Consider the following 14,910-nt stretch of genomic DNA (forward strand, 5'->3'; position numbering starts at 1 on the left):
TCAGATATCCTGCATATCAGATGTTTGCATTACAATTCATTACAGTAACAAAATTACAGTTATGAAGTAGTAAAGAAAATTATGTCACGGTTGGGTCACCACAACATCAGGAACTGTATTTAAGGTCACAGGGTTAGGAAGGTTGCGAACCACTGATCTAGATACTTGCTCAGCTAAACGAATATGCTTTAAGATAGCATCCAGACTAAATGGAGGGTATGAAATAAAGCCAGTATGTCCTCATCATTAGCCCATGTCCTTTGCATATCTTTAGTGCAGAGTGGGAAGATTGGTGTCCCTAATAAGAAGCTTGAAATTCTTAATCATTAATGGAAGACTTTACAGGCTTGGTGTTATAGTCAGAAGGGTCCTCCTGCCTGTGGACAGAAACTGGTCCTCAGGCATGTAACACTGCCAAGGCCATTCTGACCAATGCATGATTTTCTTTTCCAGGGCATGGGAAGAAGGCAAGGTGCTCATCTTTGATGACTCTTTTGAGCATGAGGTGTGGCAGGATGCCTCATCGTTCCGGCTGATCTTCATCGTGGATGTGTGGCACCCCGAGCTGACCCCTCAGCAGAGACGCAGCCTTCCTGCCATTTAGAAGAAATTGACATGGCCTTGGGTGCTCAGCTTGAGGCTGCCTTTCCACTTCTTCTGGAGTGTGGACGTAGAAATTTCAAGTGCCAAGACTCTTCATCCCTTTGCCTTGCAGCTAAAGACCTCTAGGGTTCCTTCTGGATGGGAAATCCCTGGAAGGAGTATTTGCCATACTGAAATTCATTTAGGAGGCCCCTGGCTTCACATTATTCCTGACAGCACAGAACTTCTGCCTGGACTGAAGGGGAATGCTTGGCTGTATCTACATTGCTAGCCAGAGATATTTTTCTACACAGAACCATGTCTACATCAATGTACACTGAGGATATACTATATGTAGAAACTGTGAATGAATCACGTTAGTTTGTCATTTTTCTATGCAGTTATATTTTTCTAGGTAGCTACACTATTCTGTCACCATGTTTTTGTTGATAAGTATAAATGCTTTACTTCTGACTGTTAAATAGTAATTTTCCTGCTAAATTAAGACATATTCCTTTTAGGGAAAAAAAAAACCACTTGTGAAGAAGGCAACTTTATTTTCCTAACATAAATGGGAAGTTCCTCCAGGATGTATAAACTGTGCCAACCCTTGCCCTTGGGTCCACCTGGGAACTTCATTTAGACTCAGTGTCTTCCCCTTTCTCTGTGCTAATAATAGAAATGGTATCATGTTCTTATTTCTAGGAACAATACTTTTTTTTACACCGAGCAGAGCCATGGAAACATTTCATGTTGTAATAAGAATATACCACAGATAGGGGGCTCAGAGAGAAGAAGTAACATGGAGGTGAAAGTTCCCACTCAGGGTCAGGTGGCCAGGTAGCCTGGGCAGGCTCTTTACCTTCTGTGCACAGGGCCTGGAACCTGCGGTGTCTGCCTGCTGTCGATCCGCTTGAGTGCCAAGAAGATGGCTGCTTGGTTTCTGAGAGGCTCCTCACAGTTTTATCAATGGAGGAAGAATAGCATAGGAAGTCCCGAGGAATGCTTGCATTCTTCCCTGGGTGTAGGTGCTCCAGCTTGTTTGATTCTGAATTTGCAGACCTTTTCCATCTTCTGCACTCAAAAAACATCTGCCAGCGAATCGTTATTTTAAAATAGCATTTCCCATGTATGTTTGATCTGAGTACTACCCATGGCATAGGAAGAGCAGTAAATAGTGTTCCCATGTGTGTTTGATCTGAGTACTACCCCAATGCATAGGAAGAGCAGTACATAGTGTTCCCATGTGTGTTTGACTTGAGTACTACCCATGGCATAGGAAGAGCAGTAAATAGTGTTTCCATGTGTACTACCCGTGGCATAGGAAGAGCAATAGAAAGTCATCTTGCTCCTCATTGCAAAGACGGTCAGTTCATTAGTAAAGCATCACTGCATTTGATTTTCTGTTTTGAATAAAGCTAATTCAGGCTCTGGAATGTAATGACATTCATGCACTGATCTCCAAGCCAGTTGATCAACAATGCTGCAGAAATGACACAGATTCCAGCTGTACAGGCAGATAAGACATAGATGCACTTTTTTCATCTAATGTCAAAAGGAGCAGCTTTCTGGACCTCATTTAAAGAGAAATTCTTTGACCTTGAAATTGATCCTTTTTCTTTTAGCTTAAGGATATTAGCTTTTAGTAGAAAGTTTACAAAATATGTGTCCATTCTTAAAATAGGTACTTTTTCCTTCTTTTGCCAGTGTTCAAAAATTCCTCTAAAACAGATGGCAAAGGCATGGGAGCAAAATACCAAATCATTACCAAATTCCAGAAAAGAAAACAAACTCTTAGAGAACAAAAAGATATTTGTGTTCTTCAGTATTTATTAAATGGCAGAACTTACTGGCAAAAGGCAATACAATCCAGTGTTCATGGAGTAACACTCGGTCGCCTATTGGATTTAGTTCTCTTACATATTACATACACATAACAAAATGCAAACCATATGTTCTCCTTGTTAAACCATCACCTTACATTCATGTAATAAAATGGTGGAAATGAGAGGAAATTAGCAATTGATAGGAAATACAACAAGGTTTTTAAAATATGGTCATTACAGTAGGATTCTAAATATTGCCATGTGAAAAGCCAGAAGAACCATTATTGTTACAAGAGTTGGCAGTTGTTGACTCCAACAGCATTTTGAGTACTTGGATCCTACATTTGTTTTATAAACCCAAGCAATAAAAGATTTTCTAATTGACTTTAATTTTTCCTTTCTCTTACTTGTATCATAAGGAAAGAGTTTTCACCAATGCCTTGGTAGACATTTTTCAGGGTTGTTATTTTATAATTCAAAAGGTCTATACAAAATGAATTGGTGTTTTTATATTCTATGGTGCAGTTGTTTGAGAAGTACTTTCAATTCTGTTCTAATTTTACTTCTTCAAGGTTGGAACATAAAAATAGGTTCTGTTACTATTATCTGCTAGTAGAAAAAAATAATAAACTAGTAGATGAACTGAGAAAGAGTGTGTGTCTCTAGAATGTCTCAGGTGCGGGAGTAGAACACTTGCCTAGAATGACAAGGCCCTCAGTTTGATCTCCAGCATGGGAAGGAGGGGGGAGGAGAAAGGAAGGGAGGGAGGGAGACAGAAAAAAAAACAAAGGAGAAGGGATAAGAAGAGAAAAGGGAGAAACAGCAAGAGACACAGAAATTCTGAGAAGAGGCAAGAAGAGAAGGGAGACAGAAGAGAGGTGCCCACAATTAGCAATATTGTTTAGGTACTATGGCTGGTTGAAAGTTGAATTGGTTTCCTGTTTCCTTTAGGTTGTTCAACTAACAAATCAACCTACCAAATGCTTAAAATGTAAAATATCTTACTAAGCATTATCAATTAAAATTTTCATTTGACATTAAGCACTCTGGTCATATTAGTAAGTGCCTATGTTGTACAGATAGGCGGGGAATAAGATATCTACATCTACTCAACTGGTCTTGGGAAACATGACACAGATAAAATATCCTAACCTTTGAGTCTGTTTTCTGTCTGACTTCCTGTGAGTGGGGACTAGGGGTCCGTTTCTAAGGAGCATGAATAAAGAAGTAGATTGGTCTTTGGCATTTCATCTTGCATTCTTGGTCTTCTCTCAGCTTGGTACTTACATGCTGAGCCATCCTTAAGGGTCTTTCTGTGTGAGGACTGTGCCTGCTCAGGGCCTTTCTCCACAGTTCATGGGGGTGGGGGGGACAAAGTGACTTGCTAGCACTTTTCTTTACTGTAGAAACCCAAGAACTAACTTGAATGGGTTCATCAGTGTTTTGTTTTGTTTTGTTTTGTTTTCAACGAGTTGTCTCCTCTCTATAGACACTCCCCCTGATGCCTGCAGGAAATCACTTTGCTAAGATGAAGCAGTCATCTGTCAACTGGCTGTGACTTCTTTAAAACCAGTTCATGAAGTCAGCTGGTGGCCTGATAAACAATGTGATGTCCAAATCATTCTTGCAGGATATTTAAATTAAAAACTTTGCAAACAGCCAGACCTGTGAGGTCACGCTCTCAGGCTGAACACTTAGATGCTGGTGATGGGTCAGAAAATAAGTCAATAAAACTGAAAATTATTGTAGCTACTATTGTCTTGGGGTTCTGCACTCCCTTAAACTTGATGCTGTGTCTGCATGGTTTAATTCTGCTGTATTTATTTGGAAATGCACTTCATCTTAATTTGCAAAACCTGGAGAGGGTTCCTGTGTAAATCCTTAGAGCAATTCTTGTCCTAATGTATATGCAGCAAATTTAGTCTTTCCTTTTTTTTAAGTACATTTGCTACCATATATATGTGGGGAGGAAGAATCCTTTTTACATCAATGCCTTGCTTCATCCCCTCCAAGCCCTCCCTAAAACATAAATTAATTAGTTAAATTAAGTTTTAAAAGCATCTCTCAGATCTTTGTCCAATGTGAGCTGCTCAGACCAATGGTTGCTGACAGTTGTGGCTGGGGATGGAGTGGAGGACCTCATGTCAAGCAGAGCACATGTCTCTGTAGGTCGGTCGCACAGGTGCTTCCTGGGTGGCGGCTCCACTGGAGGCTTGTGCATGGGAGCATCACATGATGTGGCTCAATCCAGAGCCAGCAGTGGCTGCGTGTTCTCATTTTCTCCCTTCTCTTCATGTTTCAGGGTGCCAGCTTCTACCACAGACTGAGATCTAACAAGAGAGGCAGGAAACACAGACAATCACAGACAGTTCATGCTGGTAATGGTTGTTATTCACCTTGAAGATCAAAACACAGAGAACTGCTCCTTTTTATTTCTTTTTTGGTTTCTGTTTTCCACACACCACTTTATTTTTGATTTTCCTGAAGATTTCCTGGCCCTTCTGAGATTCTACCCATATCTTTTTGCTGTAATATACCATAGCTATGAGTGTAACATTTTGTGCTTGTGTCCATCTATCAAATAAAAATAAAGGTGATCCCAAAGACATAAAAATCACTATTAAGTGTTTTGTGTGCACTTGGTGGGTGTCTAGGGGTTCTTTGTGTGTGTGAGCTTACCACTCTCACACCCCTGAGAAATGGTGCTACTGTCTCCATTTTCAAGTGCAGAAAGCAAACAAAGGGGCCAGTAGACAAGAAACTTAAGCAAAGCCACACAACGGAGTGGAGAGCAGGGGCTGCTCGTTAACAGCTCTGCCCCTGAAGTGCTGGGGCTGCAGAGCTGCCTCGTGCAAAGTCAGATGACCTTCCTTCCACTCCCCTGGGAAAAGCACTGGCTGCCCAGGGCTCTTAGCCCCTTCTATAGTATGTTTGTGGCACAGAAAGCACAAGCCTAAGAAGTAAATCAAGGCTGAATATGGGTGTTATATTCATGTAATACCAGCTTTGGGGGAGATAGAGGCAGGAGAATCATAATTTCAAGGCCAGCCTGGGCAGTATAAAGAGTTTTCATAATTTCCAGACCAGCCTAAATGAGATCCTATTTCAAAATAAAAGTAAAAAGTAAATCACTACAATTGCCATGCAATACGCAAACAGCTAGTTTCTATTGTAAACAGCAATCAACTCAAACGCGGTAACTAGATGTGTGCAGCATTTGGAAGTGAAATGGATCCACCTGCTGCTGGGATGGCCCGATGATCCGCAGGCAGTAGTAGAACTTTGGGGTTTTGACGTTTCCTATGCATTTTTATGCCTATTTAAGAGCCCAGTGTGAATGTTGGGGCGAGAGAAAGGAATGCTGATTTACGTAAGTACAAAACAATCAGAAACTCCAGAAGACATCAAGACAAACAGGCTTGGGGGTTCAAACTGGTACAACCAGAATTTGAGAGGCCAAGGCTAGAGGATTGTAGGTTCAAGGCTAGCTTGAGCTATAATTTTGAGGTCTTATCTAAAAATTAAATACAGTAAATATGAATGAGACCCAGAGCATCATAGCAGTGGGACTACCCACACACATCACCTTCCTCCAGCAATTTAGCCCACTGCCTAATTGCTTTGCACTAAGGATTTTGCAAAACTAAAGGAGTCTGATGGCAATTACCATTGAAACTTTCATTTCATTTCACAACACTGTTTAGGGAATTATGGCCGGAAACAAAGTCTGTACCCACTCAGTGCTTGAGCCCACTGTGTGGGTACAGCCTTTGGCTGTGGAAGGCTGGGCATGCATAATCCCACCAGGAGTCTGCTTCGAAGCCTTGTTTTAGTTCAAGCTTTCCCTCCCTAAGTACACTCCTCACTGAGGTTAACTGGATCTACTTGTGCCAAGATTTCTAGAATTTTCCACCCATGCTTGTCTTCATCAGCCAGGTAATTACCCGCCATATTCACGGTGTGGCTGTAGAATAGAGTGAAATGATTACATTTGTCTTTGTTCTGCTGGGGTGGTCAAGGACCACATTCTCCATTCTGGCATCTGTGTACAGCATAAATGATGCTGTTCATCCATCCCCTTCCCAGCTTGAAGGTTCTATTCAAGAACCTTGAGATGGAGTAATAATTTTCATCTTTTAAAATTTGCTTCATGTTTCCAACCTGTCTCCATCCTTTTAGATCTTAAAATGTTTTGTCAAGCCAAGTTATTATCTATGATTTTAATGACTATTCGATTTGTTTTCAAACTTTCTCTTCTCACACTATGATAAGAGAAAATGGAGTAGATCTGAATGAGTTTTCAAACCATCATTCCCATTGACTGATGTTAAGTGATATTTGTGAAGTTTGCTATATACCAATCACTCTGAGCAAATGTGAAGAAACCTTCACTGTTAAGTCACCCAGCCACAGATCCAAACAAGAATGCAGACCGGTGCAGACGCCTCATTGCCCAGCCAGAGAGATGTTCTTGAGAAGAGAACATGGAAAGAAGGAGAGGTAGAAGGATAAGTCTGTTTCTCACACACTAGTATCATTTGTCCTTATTTTGATGGTCAGTCTGAATTCACTCTCCCCTCTACATGGGATATAATTGGGACTTGTATTATTTCTTTCAGTAGGTACATTGGTAGCAATGACCTGGAATGTCTTACTAATAGACTGTGCCTTAGCTGACTGGTAAGTGACAGTAAGCCTATTCTAAGACATTAAGAATGAGGAAGCAAAGAACATTTTGCCCCAGGTTTGTATGTTCCCTTATTGAGTAGAGTGCCATGGCTTCTTAACTTTCAACATGATGGAATTCTTTTTAGCTAGTCACACGGTAGACATTTAATATTAAGAATTTATGTAAGTGACTCACTATCTCATGAAAATTTGAAATTCACTGGCAAAAAATAGCAAACTATTTTTTTAAAGGAAAGGGTTAAAATGAGATTTAGTCAATGGAGCTCATAGGGAAGACATAAGTATCCAGCAAACCCTTCAAGTCCATCTTTTGGGTCCTGAAGTGAGATCAAAGGTTAAATAGAGGGCAGAGGATATGAAGAGTCCGGGTCAAGGTGTGGTCTCAAATACAATGGACCCATGGTTATCTGGATTCATTCTCATCCTGTCTGACAAGTTGTTAGAACTGTTTGGAATGTCTTTCCAGGAGACAAGTCCCCCCTCTGGCTAGTGCCCTTTCCTTCTGTTAGCATGAGATTCCTGGGAAAACCCCCATTTTTGGAGGGTCATTTTTGAATCTTGCCCTCAGCTAAATTAAAATTCTCTCCAAAAGCCCAATCAGCTGCTCTCTGAAGACAATGTCTCCATCTGGGCATAGTGCTCAGATACTGTGTTCAGTGCAGCACAGTATACAAGTCCATTCAGGGGCTCCATCTACGTAAGAGAAGCTGAGTTCTAGTGCTAAAATAAACATTTGTATTGGTCTTTCCAGCGTGGAATACAACCTAACCATAAAGTCAGACAGGGGATAATGGGTAATTTCAGTGGTGGAGCAGTTAAATCCTAAAAGGCTTCTCCTGGTCTTCACGGCCATGAGATGCTTTCTTGTTCTGTCTGTTTTTCTTTCTCCCTCCTTTACATCTGTTTGTCTTTCTTTTCTCTATTTCTTCCTCCATGTTTGGAACTTTTCCTATTTTGTGGGATGAAGGACTATGGATAAGGATTAATATTTGGCAGATTCCAATGATGGGCTTCCAGGAAGAAGATGGAATAGAAAACACTGGCCATGAGCCAGTTCATTTTTTCATAGATCAACAACTGGAACTATAATTTAGGACTCAGGAGGAGGTTTATATCCAAAACCTTATTTAGCTATGTTAACAGCTGACAATAACATTGTGTTCTTATTAATGGACCTCCATTGCCCTTCTGAGCTATAGAGGATCCCTACAAGGGCCTGACTGCCATATCCTTTACACGAAGTGTACACCATGAATCACAATGCAAGGGCCAAAAGGAGCATAGAGAAGGTTCTGTTAGACCCTCTCTGGAATCAGGAGCTAACCATTGGTTTTCTGCAGACCAGCCTCTGCATTTCACCAGGAAGAGTCTCACCAAGGTCATCTTAGCCTTACAAGTCAACAGCAGGTTTGGTGTTGTGGAAAAACTCAGAACCATCTGGGACTAGCATCTAGGACTTCTCTCTAGGAAGAGACATTTCTACTGGCAGTGGGTGGGTTTGCTCCAAGCACATTATATCCATGTTTGTCATTCTCAAAGAACAAGTTTAAAATCGCTTAGGTCTGAGGAGATGGCTCAGTCAGTAATACTTGTGGCACAAACCTGACATAACCCCCCAGAACCCACATTAAAAAAGCCAAACAAAGATTGTGATCCCAGTGCTGGGGAAGGGGAGACAGGTAGATCCTCGGGAGTTTCCGGTCCAGCCTGCTCAGTCTACTCCAGGCCAGTGGGAGAAACCTTCGTAAAAAAATCAAAAGGAAAAACACATGAGGGACCAGATCTGAGGCTGTCCTCTGACCTACACAAAAATGTGCACACATGTGTATGCACCCTATGTACACACACACCCATATAAAATGTGCACATCACAGAGAGAGAGAGAGAGAGAGAGAGAGAGAGAGAGAGAGAGAGAGAGAGAGAGAGAGAATAGTTTCTCCAATAACTACAAGTGTCACAGAAGTTCCCCCAAGGGGCTCACTGTTGGATTAGAATAATGGTGCTACCACCATATTTATGTCCTTGGGTAAACTCTGCCTTCTCCTTTGTAAATTGGAGATAATGATCATGCCTATATTACAGAGGTGGTAGGATATTGGGGATTTGGGGCATTGAGGTACACATATGAATTAAGGGTATACATATAGTTAATGTTAGCTCTATTCTGGTATCATATTGGACATTAGTAATTTAAATTTTTATTATTCTTATTTGTATTTTGAGACAAGGTCTCACTATTAACTCAAGCTGGACTTGAACTCACAGTCCTCCTGCCTGTGCATTCCAAGACATGGGATTAAAGGCATTGAGTGCCAACACTCAAATTCTATAGAAACATGTCTCCCATGCCTGTTAGAGATTCCAACAATTAATATAATTACCCATTATTTGTAAAAACTTTATTTTGGTCACAGTTAATGAAATCAGAAGAGTAGAAGATCTTCTTTGAGAACAAAAGTATCATAAAACCCACAGGCTGTGGAGTCACATCTTCATTTTAATTAATAAAAGGTATTTAATTACACCACAAGACTCTTCTACTTCTGCAGCATTCATCCAAATACCTCAGGCACCTGCTGGGAATGAATGCAGCTAGTCAAGAGTGGAAACCAGTGAGAACAGGGAAAGAGCAGAGTAGATTTAACTAAGAACTGAGCTCAGCTGTCAGAAAAATCAGTAACAGAGACAGGGAATAGGGAGGAGTGGACAGGAGAAAGGGACCAGGGAGGCTACACTGAAACTAACAGCCTGATGTGGACTTTCTATCCAATTTGTCTACAAAGGGTTTGATTGTCCATTATGAAACCATCCCAGTCATAGGAATTCTCCTGCCTCAGTGTTCTTTCTGCAAATGAAGTTAAGTGATTTTAATACGTCTAATTTCAATACAGATGAAAATAGATTTTCTCAGGGCTCTTTGAAATGTGAACTAAATCATAAGCTGTTATCATATCGTGACATGTCCATCCCTGAGTATGCACTTTCTGAGAATGAGTGCCTGGGGCTCAGCTTACCCGATAACAGAGAGAGCCTGTGTTGACTCACTTGAAGAGGATGAAAGACAAGACCAAACCTAAAAAAACACACACAGAGCAGATTGCTCACACTATAAAAATGTTTGATTGACTAAACATTGACAAAACAATTCCTTTTAAGAGAATCACTCTGCTATACCTCATATGTGAGAGTGCTTGAGGACAAGTCTAGTGTTTGTTGTGCCCATTCTCTTTATGAGGCCAACAGACACTGATGTGAGAGCTACAGGAGTTTTAAGGACCTAGCCTGTGGCTGAAACAGTGGCGTCTCTGCAGTCACTCAGCGTTTGGTGTAGTAGGTTTGTCAGTATTGAGGTTTGTGGTGCTTTGCAAACATGCACTGAAGTGAGCTCAGGTGTTGGAGGTGGTCATAAGGAACACGAGATTAGTGCATTTCAAATGCATAGCTGTTTCTGGAAGTGCTTACCAACTATTAAATCAGAACTTGAAGTAACATCCCAGAAAGTGACTGCATGTATTCACACTGCCTACTTTGAGCAAAGTCATGTTTCCTCAGAATTAGAGCAGCACGGAGAGCAGTGAGTCAGCCTGACATCCACAGTCCTTCCCTTCCCTCCAAAATCAGTGGTGTGAACCCTGAGAAGTCACCACAGTGGGCCTGGGATGTGATGTTCTGAAGAGGTAGATAGAGCCTGCCAAGAGCTGACGCAGTCAGTGTTGGTGACTCATGGGAAAGAATGGCTAGTGCTCTTGGTAACAGCGACCTTTCACAGGTCTGTTCCTTTAACCAAATGAGAGTCCACTAATGTAACTTCTTTGTCATTATTAGGTCGGTCTGGATATCAGGCTTCTTCTGAATGTCCGTATCTATCCTACTCAGAATGGAGCTTGCAGAGTGGGCAACTGTCTGCATGATGGAGTCAACTTGGGGCTGGCACAGTGGGAACTGACAGCCAAGACAGCAGCAGATGGTAAGCAAAGACCCAGTGAATAAACTTGAAGAATTAATGGACAAAGGGGTGAAGGATGAATGGATGGATGGACAGATAATGTCCATCCAATGGTAAAGAGATGGCATTTTGTCTGGAATGGAGAAAACAAGATGGGATATTTTGCTCCCTGAGATTTCTATAAACTTATAGACTGGTGCAGTGGTGCATACTTAGAATTCCCACATGTATCAGGCTGACACTGGAGACTGAGTTTGGAGCAAGTCTGGACAATATAGCAAATTCTAGCCCAGCCTCAGCTACACACTGACAGAGACTCTGCTTATAAATATATGAACAAGTGAATAAATAACAAGAAAGAGAAGATGGAACAGGGGATATTGTTCTGCTGGGAAAAAAAAAAACAGTTCACAAGAAAAGCAGAAGGGGAAGTGGTAGCAAATGCCCAATGCTTAGAAAACACAAGCTGATCCCGCCCCGAGCTCCCATCTGGACAAGAGGTGAGTGCCTGGGGTCATACCCAGAGAGGCCTGCCCCTAGGTCCCATCCTTGGGCACCAGTCATTCCGGGAAAGACCTGCCCAACTTGGCCCCAGGTTCTGGCCATAGGGCAGGACCCCACTCCCACCCCCACCAGGAAAGTTCCCCTTCTCCAAGACCCCTGGCAGACCCTGCAATCTCTATGCCCTGCTCCCACACCCATCTGCCCCAGACCCCAGCCACTTCCTGAGACTTAGAGACCAGCCCCCAGCTCCCATCCTGCCTGGAGTCTCCATCTGGACCAGAGGTGAGTGCCTGGGGTCATACCCAGAAAGGCCTGCCCCTAGGTCCCATCCCTGGGCACCAGCCATTCCGGGGAAGACCTGCCCAACTTGACCCCAGGTTCCCCCCACAACAGACCCTGCAATCTCCACACCCTGCCCCCACATCCATCCACCGGAGACCCCAGCCACTGCCTGAAACTCAGAGACCAGCCCCCAGCTCCCATCCAGACCAGAGCTTCCATCTGGACCAGAGAGAGGCTTCCTGAATCTTTCAGCTCTGTCTGGACCAAGAGCACTGATAAGACCAAGAACGAATCCGCAAGGAGATGGGCAGACATCAAGGCAGTAGTACATACAACAAAATGAAGAGCAATACAGCATCACCAGAACCTAGCCCTCCTCCAACAGCTAGACCTGAATGTCACAAAATGGAAGAAGCAGAAGAAAGCAACCTTATGAATAACATCATGAAGAGGGTAGAGGCTTATAAAGAAGAAATCAAAAATGAAATTGAGGAACAGACAAACAAAAAATGGGAAGAACACTATAAAAAACTAGAGGAAAGAACAAATAAAACAGAAGAAAACAATAAATTCCTGAAAGAAAATCATGAAAAAGCAATGAAACAGATGAGGGAAACATTCCAAGACATGAAAAGGGAAATAGAAAAAATGAAGAAGACACAAACAGAGGGAATGCTGGAAATAAAAAATCTGAGTAAACAAACAGGAACTTCAGATGTGAGTATAACCAACAGAATGCAAGAGATGGAAGAGAGAATCTGTGGCATTGAAGATACGGTAGAAGAAATAGATTCATAAGTCAAAGAAAACACTAACTCCAACAAAGTCATGACCCAAAATATCCAAGAAATTTGGGACACCATGAAAAGACCAAACCTATGAATAATAGGGATAGAGGAAGGAGAAGAACACCAACTCAAAGGCACAGAAAATATATTCAACAAGATCATAGAAGAAAACTTTCCCAACTTAAAGAAGGAAATGCCGATCAAGATACAAGAAGCCTATAGAACACCAAACAGAATAGACCCCCCAAAAAGTCCCCTTGCTACATAATAATTAAACAACTAAACATACAGAATAAAGAAAGAATATTAAGAGCAGCAAAGGAAAAAGGCTAAGTGACTTATAAAGGCAAACCCATCAGAATAACACCTAATTTCTCAATGGAGACTTTGAAAGCCAGAAGGACCTGGACAGATGTAATGCAGACATTAAGAGACCATGGATGCCAGCCTAGACTAATATACCCAGTAAAACTTTCAATCATCATAGACGAAGTGAACAAGACATTTCAAGACAAAGCCAGATTTAAACAATACTTATCCACAAACCCAGCCCTACAGAAAGCACTAGAAGGAAAATTCCAACCTAAGGAAGTCAGATATACCCTTGAAAACAGGCAATAGATAACACCACAGCAGTAAACCCCAAAGAAGAGAAGTACACACACCACCACCACCAAAAAAATAACAGGAGTAAACAATCACTGGTCATTAATATCCCTTAATATCAATGGACTTAATTCACCTATAAAAAGACACAGGCTAACAGAATGGATACAAAGGTAGGACCCATCCTTCTGTTGTATACAAGAAATACATCTCAAATTCAAAGACAGACAATACCTAAGAATAAAAGGCTGGGAAAACACTTTCCAATCAAATGGTCTTAAGAAGCAAGTGGGTGCAGCCATCCTAATATCCAGCAAAATAGACTTCAAACTAAAATCAACCAAAAGAGAACAAGAAGGGCATTACATACTCATCACAGGAAAGATCCACCAAGATGAAGTTTCAATTCTGAACATTTATACCCCAAACACAAGGGCACCCACATATGTAAAAGAAACATTACTAAAGCTTAAACCACACATAAAACCCCACACATTAATCGTGGGAGACTTCAACACCCCACTTTCACCACTGGACAGATCTCCCAAATCGAAACTTAACAGAGAAATAAAGGACTTAAGTGATGTTTTGACTCAAATGGACTTAATCTATATCTACAGAACATTCCATCCTAACAAAAAAGAATATACCTTCTTCTCAGCACCCCATGGAAACTTCTCTAAAATCGACCACATACAAGACCACAAAGCAAATCTCAACAGATACAAAACAATTGGAATAACCTCCTGTGTTCTATCAAACCAGCATGGTTTAAAGTTAGATTTCAACAACAACAAAAACTACAGAAAAACCTACAATCTCATGGAAACTGAATAATGCTCAACTGCCTCATCAATGGGTTAAGGAAGAAATAAAGAAATTAAAAACTTCCTAGATATCAATGAAAATGAAGACACCACATACCCAAACTTATGGGATACTATGAAAGCAGTGCTAAGAGGGAAATTCATAGCACTAAATGCCCACATAAAGAAGTTGGAGAAATCTCACACTAGTGACTTAACAGCATATCTGAAAGCTCTAGCACAAGAAGAAGCAAAGTCTCCCAGGAAGAATAGATGCCAGGAAATTATCAAAGTGAGAGCTGAAATCAATAAAATAGAAACAAAGAGAACAATACAAAAAATAATGAAACGAAGAGTTGGTTCTTTGAGAAAATCAACAAGATAGACAAGCCCTTATCCAGACTAACCAAAAGACAGAGAGAGAGCATCCAAATTAACAAAATCAGAAATGAAAAGGGGGACATAACAACAGACATTGAGGAAATCCAGAAAATCATCAGGTCATACTTCAAAAGCCTCTACTCCACAAAACTGGAAAATCTAAAAGAAATGAATAATTTTCTGGATAGTTACCACATACCTAAGTTAAATCAAGACCAGATAAACTATTTAAGTAGTCTAATAACCCCTAAGGAAATAGAATCAGTCATTTAAAGTCTCCCAACCAAAAAAAGCCAAGGACCAGATGGTTTCAGCACAGAATTCTGCCAGATCTTCAAAGAAGAGTTAATACCAATACTCTTTAAATTGTTCCACACAGGAACATTACCAAACTCCTTCTATGAGGCTACTATTACCCTGATTCCTAAACCAAACAAGGATGCAACAAAGAAAGAGAACTACAGACCAATCTTCCTCATGAACATTGATGCAAAAATACT

General features: G+C 41.2%; 2 protein-coding genes across 20 annotated transcripts in view; one reads left to right on the plus strand and one right to left on the minus strand.

The window, feature by feature from the left end:
- Asph (aspartate beta-hydroxylase) overlaps window positions 1-2,792 on the plus strand; it is a 230,008-nt gene extending 227,216 nt beyond the window's left edge. For all 18 annotated transcript variants that reach the window (XM_042270857.2, XM_076563917.1, XM_076563922.1 and 15 more), the window contains one exon: window positions 454-2,792. In XM_042270857.2, coding sequence (XP_042126791.2) covers window positions 454-604 — 151 coding nt within the window. In that variant the 3' untranslated portion in view covers window positions 605-2,792. The remainder of the gene's footprint in view (window positions 1-453) is intronic.
- Window positions 2,395-14,910, minus strand: part of Clvs1 (clavesin 1) — a 238,555-nt gene continuing 226,039 nt past the window's right edge. For both annotated transcript variants that reach the window (XM_042270869.2, XM_006993207.4), the window contains one exon: window positions 2,395-4,738. In XM_042270869.2, coding sequence (XP_042126803.1) covers window positions 4,651-4,738 — 88 coding nt within the window. In that variant the 3' untranslated portion in view covers window positions 2,395-4,650. The remainder of the gene's footprint in view (window positions 4,739-14,910) is intronic.

Source organism: Peromyscus maniculatus, chromosome 2, assembly GCF_049852395.1.
Source record: "Peromyscus maniculatus bairdii isolate BWxNUB_F1_BW_parent chromosome 2, HU_Pman_BW_mat_3.1, whole genome shotgun sequence".
NCBI lineage: Eukaryota > Metazoa > Chordata > Mammalia > Rodentia > Cricetidae > Peromyscus > Peromyscus maniculatus.